Source organism: Trichosurus vulpecula, chromosome 5 (genome assembly GCF_011100635.1).
Source record: "Trichosurus vulpecula isolate mTriVul1 chromosome 5, mTriVul1.pri, whole genome shotgun sequence".
Lineage (NCBI taxonomy): Eukaryota > Metazoa > Chordata > Mammalia > Diprotodontia > Phalangeridae > Trichosurus > Trichosurus vulpecula.
The window spans coordinates 183,423,676-183,438,379 of NC_050577.1; the positions used below are offsets into that span (position 1 = coordinate 183,423,676).

At 34.0% G+C, this 14,704-nt stretch overlaps 1 protein-coding gene across 1 annotated transcript in view; it reads right to left on the reverse strand.

Moving 5' to 3' along the window:
• LOC118849782 (solute carrier organic anion transporter family member 1B1-like) overlaps positions 1-14,704 on the reverse strand; it is a 101,064-nt gene that overhangs the window by 40,447 nt on the left and 45,913 nt on the right. Inside the window, exons 7-9 of the mRNA XM_036758749.1 lie at positions 11,925-12,023; positions 8,499-8,744; positions 6,606-6,770 (exon numbers count right to left, since the gene is read on the reverse strand). Of these exons, the coding sequence (XP_036614644.1) occupies positions 6,606-6,770; positions 8,499-8,744; positions 11,925-12,023 (510 nt within the window). The remainder of the gene's footprint in view (positions 1-6,605; positions 6,771-8,498; positions 8,745-11,924; positions 12,024-14,704) is intronic.

Sequence of the window (14,704 nt, forward strand, 5' to 3'; positions counted from 1 at the left end):
GATGAGAATGAAAGAAATCCTTTTTGGAAAGGGGCTTAAAGATGAAATTAAAAATAAAAAAAGCAAAAGTAATGAACAGGACTAGATGAAGAGGTGGAGAGAAAGGAGGAGGAGCTACTTGACTGAGAAGAAAAAAGAGGGGGAAGAAATATATAACTAGATAAAAGCAAAGCCCTAAAGGGAAAGGGATAAGATATGAGAAGAGATTGGGGGAAGGAGAAGAAAAGTTTGAGACAAAGTAACAGAAAATATTTAATACTGTGTTTATATCTGAAGAAGGGAAAAATCATAACCTGAAAAAAATTTAGTGATAGATGGAGGAAAATATAAAACTAACTCTTATAACTTTAAATGTGAATGTATCAAATAATCCAATAAAATGAAAAAGAACAACAAATTGAATAAGAAAACAAAACCTTACAATCTGTCACTGATACATTTTAAATAATATTTTGTTTTTCTCCATTTACATATTAAAACTATTTTTAACATTTAAAAAAATTTTAAGTTCCAAATTCTATCCCTCCTTCCCTTCTCCCCTCCCTGAGATGCTAAGTGATCTGATAGGTTATACATGCATAATTATGCAAAATATAAGAAACACACTTGAAAAGCAAAGACATACACAAAATAAAGCTGAGATGGAAAAATATGTATCAAATGAATCTAAAAAAAGCAAGTGTTGTCATCATGCTATCAGATAGCACAAACATTTACAAAATAAAAAATTGATAAGCAAGGAAACTATATTATGCTGAAAGTAAGCACAGACAACAAATCAATATCAGTAATAAAATCATATGCTTTAAATGCCTTTGCATCCAAATTCACAAAGGAAACATTTTCTGAGCTTCAGAAATATATAGACAATTACACAATAGTTACAGAAGGCTCCAATAGCCTTCTCTCAGTTTTGGATAAATCTAATAGAAAGATAAGCCAGAGGGAAAATATGGAATTGAAAATTTCTAGAGATGCGAGTTAAAACTTTTGATGTCCTTTAAATGAGATAGCAAAAGGATATGTATATTTCTCTGCACCACATGGAACTTTTAAAAAAACCAACCATGTACTTATGCCCAAAGATATTATAAACAAATGTAAAAAGGTAGAAATAGTAAATACATCCTTTATAGACCACATGCAATAAAAACAGAAATTGGCTCAGAGACCACAAACAAAAGATATAGACACAAAAGATATCCAAAATGAAATCTTAAATAATGAGTAGGTCAAAGAACAAATAATAGAAACAATAACCATATAAAAGAAAATTATAATGATGAAACAACATACTAAAATTTCTTGGAGGTACCTAAAGCAGTCCTTAGGGAAAAATATATTTTTATAATCATATATTAACAAAATACAAAAAAGAGATTAATGAACTGAATTTGCATTTAAAAATTAGAAAATCAACAAATAAACCTTAAACAAACATAAAAGATGAACCACTAAAAATTAGAGAGGAAATAGATTAACTGAAAACAAAAAAAAAAAACCCATGAATGTGGTAAATAAAACTAAAAGCTGGTTCTTTGAAAAGACTAATAAAGTTGATAAACACTTAGTTAATTTGATTTAAAAAAAGACAACAGAAAATCAAATAGACAAAATTGCAAGTGATCAGGGTGAAATCACAGCAAAATCAGAACAAATAAAAAGAATAATCAAAGCATATTATGCAAAGTTATATAGTGACAAAACTGAGAACACAAAGGATATAGAAGAATACTTGCAAAAATATAAAATATCCAAACTACCAGAAGACCAGATAAATAATAATCTGAATTCAGAAAAGGAAATAGATATAGCTGTAAAGGAACTACCAACAACAACAATGACCATAACAAAAACAAGAACAGGAACAAGATCAAGAACAACAACAAGAAAACCTCCTGGACCTGGTAGATTCACAGGAGAATTCTATCAAACTTTTAAATAACAGTTAATATTCACATTTTGCAAATTATTCTCAAAAATTGAGAAAGAATCCTACTGGAATTCTTTTTATGAAACAAACATGGTTTGTCAGGGAAAAGACAGGGAAAGATAAAACAGAGAAAGAAAACATCATTAATAACCATCAACTCAAAAATTTTAAACAAAATTTTGTCAAACAGGTTACAATTTATCCACGAAATCATTCATTATGATCCAGTGGGTGTTATATCATGGTTGTAAGGATAGATAAATGTTAGGAAAATAATCAATATAATTAATCATTTAAAAAACCCAACCATCTGAAACCATTTCAATAGACGCAGAAAAAAGCCTTTGACTAAGTACAACACTCCTTTATGCTAAAAAGCACTGGTTTTTACTACCAAAGGAAACCTTGATTTATACCTACAGGTGGGAGAATGCCACAGATGATGAAGCAGCAAAGGAGATTGAAGAGTGGTCAGGAAAGTTGGAGGAGGAGGAAAAGGAGAAGGAGGAGGAAAAGGAAAAGAAGGAGGAGAAAGAGGACAAGGAGGAAGGAGAGACAGACAGTGACAGACAGACACACAGAGAGTGACAGAGACAGAGACAGAAACAGAGAGACACACAGAGAGACAGAGAAGACACACACACGCACACACAGAGAGAGAGAGAGAGAGAGAGAGAGAGAGAGAGAGAGAGAGAGAGAGAGAGAGAGAGAAAGACACAGAGAGAGAGACAGAGACACAGAGACACAGAGACACAGAGAGAGACACACACAGACAGAGCATTCAGACAGACAGACACACACACAGAGACAGAGAGAGACACGGAGAGACAGAGACAGAGATAGAGACAGGAACACACATAAAGAAGTAGAGAGAAAGAGACAGAAAGATACACAGAGATACACAATGCGCAAACAGAAGGACAGTGAGGCACCGAGAAAGAACATTGTAACCAATATGAGAAAGTATCCAGGAGTTGAGTTGAGGGTGATCAACCATGCCATCAGTTACTGGATGGTCAAAAAGGATGAGAACTAAGACAAGGCCACCAGATTTGCACGTGGAGAGATCACTAATAAATTTTGAGAATGAATTTTTATCTGGGTAATGTGATAAAAATTCAGATTGCGGAGGTTTGAGAAGCAAGTGAGAGAAGAGGACATAGAGTCAATAAGTGTAGACAGATTTTTTCCCCCCTTGGAGTTTGTCTATGAAAGAAATAACAGTTTTAGAGCAATAGCTCGAGGAGATGGGAGGGTCTAGTGAGGACTTGGTATGTCTTTAGTAGTCTACTCTAGGGAAGAAACTAATAGATAGGGAGATATCGAGAGGTGAATGCAGATGATTAGGGAAGCATCGTGCTATAATAGAGGATTAGAGATGAGATCATTTTTCAGTTCATTAAACCAACAACCATTTATTAAACATCTGCTATGTGAAAAGCACTATGGTAGGATAGTGAAATACAATGTTTAGATGCCACTGAGTCCATGCCTTTGTGGAATTTAAGTGTCTCCAATGGAAAAGTTTAATCCAGATAATTGTAATGCAAAATATTATGTAAATGAGTAATAGAAGTGTGAAACAAAGTGCTAAGTGAGATCCAAGCTAGGAGGTCATTATTAACCAAAAGAGATGAAATTTCTTGCAGGAAGTGGCATTTGAGTTGGACTTTAAAGGATCTGTAGGAATTCTACCAAATATTTAAGGAACAATTAATTCCAATACTATAAAACCTATTTGGAAAAATAGGCAAAGAAGGAGCCCTAACAAATTCCTTTTACAACACAAATATACTGCTGGTACCTAAAACAAGAAAAGCAAAAACAGAGAGAAAACTATAGACAAACTTCCCTAATGAATATTGATGCAAAAATTTTAAATAAAATACCAGTAAGACTATTACAGCATTGTATCACAAAGTTCATACACTCTGAGAAAGTGTGATTTACATACAGTATTAGGAAAACTATCAGAATAATTAGCCGTAATAATAACAAAAGTGGCAAAATCATATAGTTATCTCAATAGATGCAGAAAAAAGGTCTTGACAAAATATAATACTCATTCCTATTAAAAGGACTAGAAAGCATAGGAATAAATGAAACTTTTCTTAAAATGATTAGTATCTATTTAAAGCCACCAGCAAGCATTATTCATAATGGGGATAAATTAGAAGCTTTCCCAATGAGATTAGGGGTGAATCAAGGATTCCCATCATCACTACAATTATTCAATATTGTACTAGAAATACTAGCTTTAGCAATAGGAAAAGAAAAAGAGGTTGAAGGAATTAGAATAGCCAAAGAGGAAACAAAACTATCACTCATTGCAGATGATATGATGATAGATAATCCTAGAGAATCAACTAAAGAACTAGTTGAAATAATTAACAACTTTAGTAAAGTTTCAGGATATAACATAAACCCACATAGATCATCCATATTTCTATGTATTACCAACAAAGTCCAGCACCAAGAGATGGAAAGAGAAATTCCATTTATATTAACGGTAGACAATATAAAATACTTGAGTGTCTACTTGCCAAGACAAAGCTAGGAACTATAGGGACACAATTATAAAATGCTTTTTGTACAATTAAAGTCACATCTAAACAATTGTAGAAATAGTAACTGCTCTTAGATAAGCCAAGTCAATATAATAAAATGACAATTCTACCTAAATTAATTTACATATTCAGTGCTATACCAATCAAATTACCAAAAAAATTTATAGAGCTAGAAAAAATGACAAAATTTACCTGGAAGACTAAAAGGTCAACAATATCAAAGGAATTAATAAAAAATGTGAAAGTATATGGATTAGTTAGCAGATCTCAAACTATATTACAAAGCAATAATCATCAAAACAAATCTGGTACTTGCTAAGAAATAGAGCAAGATTACATACATACATACATACATACATACATACATACATAATACACACTAGTAAATGACCATAGTAATCTGGTGTTTGAGAAACTCAAAGATCTGAGATTTTGGGAAAAAATCATTATTTCACAAAAATTGCTGGCAAAATTGCTTTCCAGTTTGGCAGAAACTAGGTGTAGACCAGCATCTCATACCATATACTAAGATAAGGTCAAAATGGGCATGATGTAGACATAAAGAGTGATATCATAAGCAAATTAAGAAAGTATGGAATAGTTTACAAGTCATAACTATGAATAAGAGAAGAGTTTATGACCAAAGAAAAGATAGAGAGCATTACAAGATAAAAATGGATAATTTTGATCACATTAAATTAAACAGGATTTTCACAAATAAACCAATGAGACCAAGACTAGCATAAAAGCAGGATAATGGGAAAAATTTTACAGCAAATTTCTTTGGTAAGGGCCTTGTCTCTCAAATATATAGAGAACTCTGTCAAATAGACTACAAGTCATTCCCCAATTGATAGGTGGTCAAAAGATATGAATAGGCAGTTTTCAGAAGAAGAAATCAAAGCTATCTATAGTCATATGAAGAAATGCTCTAAATTACTACTGATTAGAAGAAATGCAAATTAAAACAACTTTGAGGGACTACCTCAGATTGGCTAATATGATAGAAAACGAAAATGCAAATGTTGGAGTAGATGTGGAAAAATTGAGATTCTAATAAACTATTGGTGGAGTTGTGAACTCATCTAACCATTCTGGAGAAGAACTTAGAACTATTCCCACAGGATTCTCAAACTCAGCATATCATTTGATATATCATTCAGTATCATTCAGGTATAAAAAAGAAAGAGGATCTATGCTACAAAAATATTTTTAGCAGTTCTTTTTGTGGTGGCAAAGAATTGGAAATTGAGGGGATGCTCATCAATTGGGGAATGGCTGAACATGTTGTGGTATATGATTTTGATGGAATACTATTGTATTATGAGAAATTACAAGCAGGATGGTAACAGAAAAACCTGGAAAGACTTACATGAACTGAAGGAAAGTGTCATGAGCAGAACCAGCATAACATTGTACACAGTAACAGCAACATTGTACTATGATCAACTGTGAAGGAGTTGGCTTTCTCAGCAATACAATGATCCTAGATAATTCTGAAAAAATTTATATGAAAAATGCTATCCTCCAGAGAAGGAACTGATGGAGTCTGAATGCAAATTGAAGCATACTTTTGAAAGTTTCTTTATTATTTTTTTATGGGCATTTTTGGCAATACTGCTAATACAGAAATGTTTTGCATGGCTGCATATGTATAAGCTATGTCAAATTGCTTTGCCTTTTCAAGGAGGTGGGAGAAGAGAGACAGAGAGAATTTGGGACCCAAAATTTTAAAAAGGAAATGTTAATTTTTTTGTTTACATATAATTGGGAAAAATAAAAATTAAATATCAAAAAAGAACATTAAAAATAAAAGATTGGTAAGAATTCATTTAGAGGGAGATAAAGGGATATTACAAATACAGAGAAAAACTAGAGCCAAGGTATAGATGCAGAGGAGTGCAAGAATTTTTACTCAGGGAGAGAATAGTACATTTTGGGTGGAACATGAACTTTTGGGGGGGGGATAATATGAAATAAGATTAAGAGATGGAATGGTGTCAGCTTTAAGAGGACCTTGAATAGGGAGCAAATAATTTTAAATTTTACTTAATCTGCAATAGTTCGCTGTAAATGAAATAGTAAAGTCAAATAGTAAAACTTACCAATTAAAATGTTCAATTTAGATATTGACTGGCCAAAGTGCTGTTCTAAATATTTTGCCAAATAAGTAATGTAGCCAATAAAGCTACTAAAGGCAAACAACGATGAAATCAAGTAAATAAAGTACATCCAGTTAGTAAGGAGACGTTTTAAGGAGTGGAAAAAACCTAGAAGAAAAATAAAAGGCTTTGTTGGAAAAGATAATTCAGCACAATCAGGAAATAGCTCCCTTTTCATGTACGGGAGGCTTAGTAGTAGACTTGGGTATAAAACAATTAATCATAGAAAGCTAGAGTTAGAAAACACACCAATGCTGTCTCATTTTACTGATGACAAAATTTAGGCTTAGAAAGATAATAGTTTGCCCAAGGTCACAATATTAGCTAATGGCATGATGGTTTTAAAATACAGCTTTTCTGATTTGCTCCAGAGAGAACAATTTATTGCTCTTTCTGCTACAGGGTGATATATCATTAGATATTTCTATCATTCCTCAGTGGTATTTATCAGGATGGTGCCAATGCATTGGTTATTACATCAGTTTACTTCTTCAATATTTCAATGCGTCTACAATCATGTCAATCTTGATATTCTTGCTACTGATAGAGTACATATTGTGGGGACTGGAGGGGCTTTACTCATTCTGTGAGCTTCTGACCATGTTCTTCTATAGAAATTGCAAAAAAGATCCAGTTAATGTACTGCTGGTTTGCCTTTGGTACATTTTGTATTTTATGTATCATAGTGCAGCAGGTTGGCTTTTTATATGTTATTCCTTGTGCCCACCATACAACAATTTCTCCTTATTTTGGAGCTATGCATTTCTTTGATAATATACTTTCTTTAACTTATGATTGGAAATACATTGTGGCCCAATTATACATATTACAGAATGATTTATTGACATATGATCCTTGGCAAAGAATACAGTTGTCGTGTGTGTGTGTGTGTGTGTGTGTGTGTGTGTGTGTGTGTGTGTGTGTAAGGTGGAAGGTGAGGGGAAAAAGCAGGAGGAGTGGGGAGATCCATTGGACCATCAAAATTGGAACAAGGTACAAAGAGTAAGGGAACAATTTTTTAAAGCTCTTGGTGTTTGAGGGATTTAGAGGGGAAAAAAGAATGATGATATGACTAAACAAACTCTGTCTAAATGTGTCTAATTCTACCCCAGACTACAGTCAGAAAAATTAGAGGTTAAAGTTAAACCAAATTGTAACTAGGAAGATGCTATCATTGTCCTTGGATTGGGAGTCAGAAGACCTGCATTTGAATCCAAATGCTATATGTCACCTTGGGCAAATTACTCCATTCCCTGGATTCTCAGTTTTCCAAACTATAAAATTATGTGGCAGGACTAGATGATTTTTCCACTCTACATCCTATGATCCAGTGAATAAATAATACTCTTTCCATACATGAAAAAATTTGTCTCTCTTGGCTTTAACAAATTTACATAAATATATAACTATTTCTGCACATACTAGTGAACACAGGGCAAATTTCTTGTTAGCCTCTAAGGCAAATTGTAGACTCTGAAATAAAACTTCTTTGAAATTTTTTTCAGTTTACTTTACTCTAGCATAAGAAGATGTGGGTTCTGGTCCTGGCTTTGTCACTAATTCTGTATGCTTTGGAAAAACAATTTAATTTGGGTCTCAGTTTTCTCATTTGTTAAATAAAAAGGTTGTACTAGACGATCTTTAACTTACTTTCAGCTCTAAGACTGCGTTTTCGCTCACACATTTAATGTGAGAGATTAAAAAAAAATTATCCTACCATTTGGTGAAAAAATTAGTGAAAAACTTTTTATTTTTTCCTCCCTCCCATCACCCACCTCTAGATACTAATTTGCTTCCCTTAATTTGCATAGTTAGTTCTAAATGTCAAATAGTCACCTGTCAAATCTTTAGGCTCCTTTATTTGCCCTGGATTTTTAAAATTTGTCGTTTGGTTTCTACTTCCATTGGTACTAGATACATCCAAAGATGGTGGACTTTTCCTTTCCTTTGTTGGTTTCTCCAGACTCTTAGGCATGAAAAAGAATGGAATCCCAGCAGCAATACTAAGGATTCCCAGTACGAGAAAGCCAAGCCACCAAGCACCAACCCAACGGGAATCAGTTGGCTTTATTGTTATAGTACCTATAATAAAATAATTTAATAAAATAAATAAAAAATTCACAATGCAAACATGTCATTTTAAGAATTGTTACCATTTTCTTCTACTGAAATTTAAATCACCCCATTTATCTTTATCTAATGAAAAAACTCATTCAAACAAGAAAAATTCATGTGAATAATAGATTAATGAAGAATGCAAAAACCAATTAAATCAATGAGAAAACATTAATTCTAGTAAAACTTCAACATATTAAAACTATATGGAGAAAGAAAAGAATAATTCTATTCACCAAATTCAATGCAATAAGATAGTGCAACAGACATGTATTGAGTATCTGCTATGTTGAAAGGACTGTGCTACAACAGCAAATTAAGAAAGATAAAATAAAGCCCAGACCCTGTCTTCAACTGTTTGAGATTTAGGATTATGTGAGGCTAAATAGTTAATCTCAAGTGATTTTGGAGTTGTATAAATCCCCATTAATGGCATAGAATTATACATTCTTCAAAATAGAATATATCTCTAAAAGATAATCTAACCAGCTTACTTAATTCAGAAATGTAGTGTGGCATAGTGAATCTGAGGACTAGAAGACAAGAAAGCTGTTCTTAAGACGTGATTAGCCCAAGGGGCTAATGCTCAAGCCATATGTTCATTGATTAAATTTCCTGGTGCCCTCTGCCTAAATGGATGTGGCTTTGTGTCCACTTAAGGGCATACAAAAGCCACCTATGTGAAGTCAGCACCTTTTAGACTTTGCAGATGTCCCAAGGCCCAGTGGGTCACTATATCTGTCCCTGCTAATCAGATACATTTCTTTAGGTAGGTGAAAGGGACCCATGCTTATTCAGGCTATGTGCTATAGTATTTTTGTTGATTATTCTTTCTATTCTTTGGCTAAGTAAACCTACTTTTGTTAAGTGTTGAGTGACCCATTAATTCATCCTTATGAACCTTAACAAACAGATGACTAGAATGAATCAGGCTCAGCAGATTACATCACTTTTTTCCTAGGTGGTGCAATGGTTAGAGTGACAGTAGACGGAGTGCTCATCTTCCTGAATTCAAATCTAGTCTCTGACACTTACTATTTATGTGACCCTGGGCAAGTCACTTCAACCTGTTATCTTCAGTCCCTCATCTGTAAAATGAGCTGGAAAAGGAGATGTCAGACCACTCTAGTATCTTTGCCAAGAAAACCCCAAATGAGATCATGTAGAGTTGGTCATGACTGAAATGATTAAATAACAACAAATTCATTTTAGGTACAAATAATGTTGGATTTATTTACCTAGAATTAAATTCTTTATAGAGTTAGGGTTTTTTCTAATAACAATGCAGCAATCATAAAAATTTCAGAGCCACAGAGGACCCTACAGACCATCTAGTTTAACTCTCTATGTCTTAGAGGAAACTGAAGGCCAGAGACTGACTTACCTAAGTTGATATACGTTATGGTAGTAGGTGCTGGGGTATTTTTCAATACACGTTAAAGGCTTTTTTTCCCACCAGGGTAGAAAGTGAAGCAAAATTTCCTAAGTATAATTATCATCAATAGATTATTATTATTATGACAGTCTTATTATATGTTTGACCTTGTACCAGTTACTAGAGAAGAATCAGGGTTTTGCTATGAAGGACACTAATTGGCTCTGGAATGCCAACTTGCTACATTACCATACTAATCTGAAGATTGGTTCACATTATGGCAGACAGACTTGTTTAGTTTTGTGCTACTTATTATTGTGACACAGAACTCTTAATGGCCATGCCATCTCTGGTAGATTCCACCAAGCAAGAAGTCTTCCAGTAAGAGCTCATTGAAGGACTATTTTCCTTTTTTCCAAGAACCAGCTTCACAGAAAAACAGTCATTAGCTAATTATTTCTGTTTCAACTACATTATAGCATCCATAAAGGGTCAATATTTTAATTCATCTTTGTATCTTCCCATTGTCTAGTGTTCTGCACACAATAGTTGGTTAAGAATATTTGTTGAATTTAATGAAATGAATTGAATGATCCTGGAGCTAGAAGTCAGGTGATCTGGATCTTTGATTAGCTTAATCACTAATGAACAAGTTGTCCTAACCTATAGCTGAAACAACTGGTGATAACTTGGTTATAACTTTTTTTGGGGGGGGAGGTGTATTTGTTTACAGAGCAACAAAAAACAAGCTAGATAGCTTTTGGAACAGCAAATAAATTTTTTTGGAGGGGGTGAATCCAGCTATTCATGAGAAAGTTTTGAGTTCCACTATCCTGAAGTCAGCAGGCAGGGGAATGTTCATCAACAGGCTTATACTTGTTTAAGGTATTATATTCAGTGGTATAGGGAAGTCAGTCACAAAAGCAACCTTCCTAAGGTTGTTATGCAGAGGTACCCCTGTGGAACCTCTCTACAAGGAAAACCTAGACTGTGACATTTGGGAGGGAGGTTCTGCTCAGAGGATCCTGAATGTCAATCCTGAGCATGAGGACTTGATCAGGAGTGATCACTGTACAGTCAAAGTAGAAATTGTGCTAGAGACCATTACAAATCAAGTGGTTACATAAAGAGCCCCAGAGGGAACAGATACACAAATAATTCTAGCTATACAGCACTTTGGAGATGTCTCCTGTGTTTTCTTTTGACCTATGGAGGCTACTCTCTACAGTATCTCTAAAAATAAGAAATACAAATGTACCCATCAATCAAATTCAGCCATTAGTTAGCCAGAAAACACACAGAAAGGGCGTTAGGTGATAAAAATGATCAAAACAGTTCTAGTCTCCCAGTGTTGATACATCTTTCAGTTTGCATGAAGTGAAATATTTGGGGCATCTTGCCAATGATCAAATTAATAACTTCATGTTGGTTTTTTACTTTCACATAGTATTCTCCCAAAAGAATGGTTTATTCTGACAAATGCCTGTCAGGTTCAGGATAGGAGAAATTGTTGAAATTAGTTATTGGATCACATATAAAAAGCACCCAAATGATTATTTGAATGTATTAATTTCAATTGGTTTTGTTAGAATTATATATACACCACCAAACTTAATCTTGTTCCTGATTGCCATGGTTTACCAATTTGTAAAATAGGAAAATATATTATTCTATATCACAATACTGTTAGATAGGATGAGAAAATAAATTCTTCAGAAGAATGATGATCAATGAATAAAATTTTACAGATATTGGTTTGATCTTGTACTTACTTAGGTCTACATATCCAATGTCCACATATAGTTTTATACAGAACGATACCAGAAGAAAACCTATCACTGGGCCAATCACTGAGACTGAATGCAAAATTCCTGAAAACATCACAAAATAATTAAATCATTACCAAAAATACTCCATAGTTTCACTGTGTCATTAACATGCCATTTTTTTTGGTAAATGAAACACTATATGATCATTCACTGAAGAAACAGGTGTTTTTAAAACAATTCTTTTCTTGGGGGACAAAATCTCATTATTTCACAAAAACTATAGGAAAACTGCAAAACAGTATGGCAGAAATTGGGTATAGATCAACATCTCACATTGTATACAAAAATAATGTCAAAATGTCACGTGTTTTAGACATAAAGGGTGATGCCATAAGCAAATTTGGAGAGCGTGGAACAGTTTACCTGCCAGATTAATGGATAAGAGAAAAATTTAGGACCAAAAAAGATATAGAGAGTATTACAAAATGTAAAATGAATAATTTTAATTCTGAAAAATCAGAAAAGGTTTTCCACAAACAAAACCAGTGCAACCAAAATTAGAAGGAAAGCAGAAAACTGGGGGAAGTTTTACAGCAAGCATCTTTGAAAAAGGTCTCATTTCTCAAATATATACAGAACAGAGTCACATTTAAAGGAATTTGTTTCATTCCCCAATTGATAGATGGTCAAAGAATATGAACAGGAGTTTTCAGACAAAGAAATTAAAGCTAGCTATAGTCATATGAAAAAATGCCCTAAATCACTATTGATTAGAGAAACACAAATTAAAACAACTCTGAGGTGACAGCTCACATGTATCAAATCAGATAATATGACAGAAAAGAAAAATGATAAATATTGGAGGGAATGTCAGAAAACTGCTGCATTAATGCACCATTGGTGGAGTTGTGAACTGACCCAACCATTCTGGAGAACAATTTAGTATTATGCCCAAAGGGCTATAAAACTGTGCATACCCTTTCATCCAGCAATACCACTAGGTATGTATCCCTAAGAGATAAAACAAAAGGGAAAAGAACCTATATTTGTACAAAAATATTTATAGCAGCTCTTTTTATAGTGGTTAAGAATTGGAAATTGAAAGAATACCCATCAATTGGGGAATAGCTGAACATGTTGTGGTATATGATTGCAATGGAATATGATTGTGCTATAAGAAATGATGAACAGGATTATTTCAGAAAAAAACCTGGAAGGAATTATATGAACTGATACAGAATGAAGTGAGCAGAACCAGGAGAATATTGTACACACTAGCAGCAATATTGCAGGATGAAAAACTGGAAATGACTTAGCTATTCTTGGCAATATAATGACTAGCTAAACAGAAAATCCAGTCCCAAAGAACTCATGATGAAAAACATTTTCTGCTTCCAGAAAAAAGAACTGATAACATCTTAATGCAGACTGAGGCTTCCTTCCTTCTTTCCTCCCTCCCTCCCTCCCTTCCTCCCTTCCTTCCTCTTTCTTTCTTTCTTTCTTTCTTTCTTTCTTTCCTTCCTTCCTTTCTTTCTCTCTCTCTTTCTTTCTTTCTTTCTTCTTTCTTTCTTCCTTCCTTCCTTTCTTCCTTCCTTCCTTTCTTCCTTCCTTCCTTCCTTCCTTCCTTCCTCCCTCCCTCTCTTCTTTCTTTCTTTCCTTACTTCCTTCCTTATTTTTTTCCTTCCTTCCTTTGCCTCTTTATTTCTCTCTCTTCTCTCCCTCCTCCCCTCCCTCCTCCCTCCATTCCTTCCTTCCTTCTTTCCTTCCTTCCTTCCTTCCTTTGTTTTTCCAGTTTTCTTTAACAAAATGATTAATATGGAAGTGTTTTACATGATTGCACATGCATAGCCTATATCAGGTAGCTTAACATCTCAGGGAGGGAAGGGAAGGGAAGGGAAGGAGGGATAGAATTTAGAACTCAAAACAAAAAAATGTTAAAATCGATTTCACATGTACTTGAAGAAAAATAAAATATTATTTAAAAACAATTCCTTTTTCATCCAAAGAACACATTGACAGAACATTATTATGAGGGTAATGAAGGCAGAACATATTTAAAACAGTGATTACAGTTACACATTCTAATTCTATAATGATAACTTCTTCTAATCCCCTTATTGGTGTAAGAATATGCTAGTGCTATTTAGTCTCTGGATGATGATGTGAACAGTAGAGATGAAAAAGGCAAGGGAGGGTATATTAAAAGGACATTTCAATCATGGACACACAATATTCATCTCATGTCTTGGGCCACATGGTCTTTAGGAAGTAGTGAGTTTAAGGACAAGTTTACAACAGTTAATAGCAGAGCCAACTCTCAATGGGCAGAGACACTATGAACAAACTGTTTAAGGATGTGCTTTAATAAGGCCAAGTTGAGGGAGAGATCCTGCATCTCTGTCATCAAAATTCTAGGAGATGCTGGATGATGACTGTCAGAAGATAGGGCAAGAAGGTTGAAGCTTAGTTCCTTAATATGGGAGATCTTTTTCATCTAGGGAGCTAGGGTCAAGGTTACAATTTTCTTAGGGTTATATCTAGATTATAGAAATAAAGGATAAAAAGTTGGCTTTAAGTTCCTTGTAGGCCAGAGGCCAAGGACAAAAGTATTTAGCTAGGAGGAGCAGGGGAAAAAAGGTAAGGTGAAGGAGACTTAAAGTTTTCTCCTTCAGTTTTGGGACTTTCATAGCCATATCTACAGTAGGAAAAAGGCTATCAGCTCAATCAAATTGAATCTCTATCAGTTAAAAACTCAGGACTATACTCAATGTCCAGCTCATATT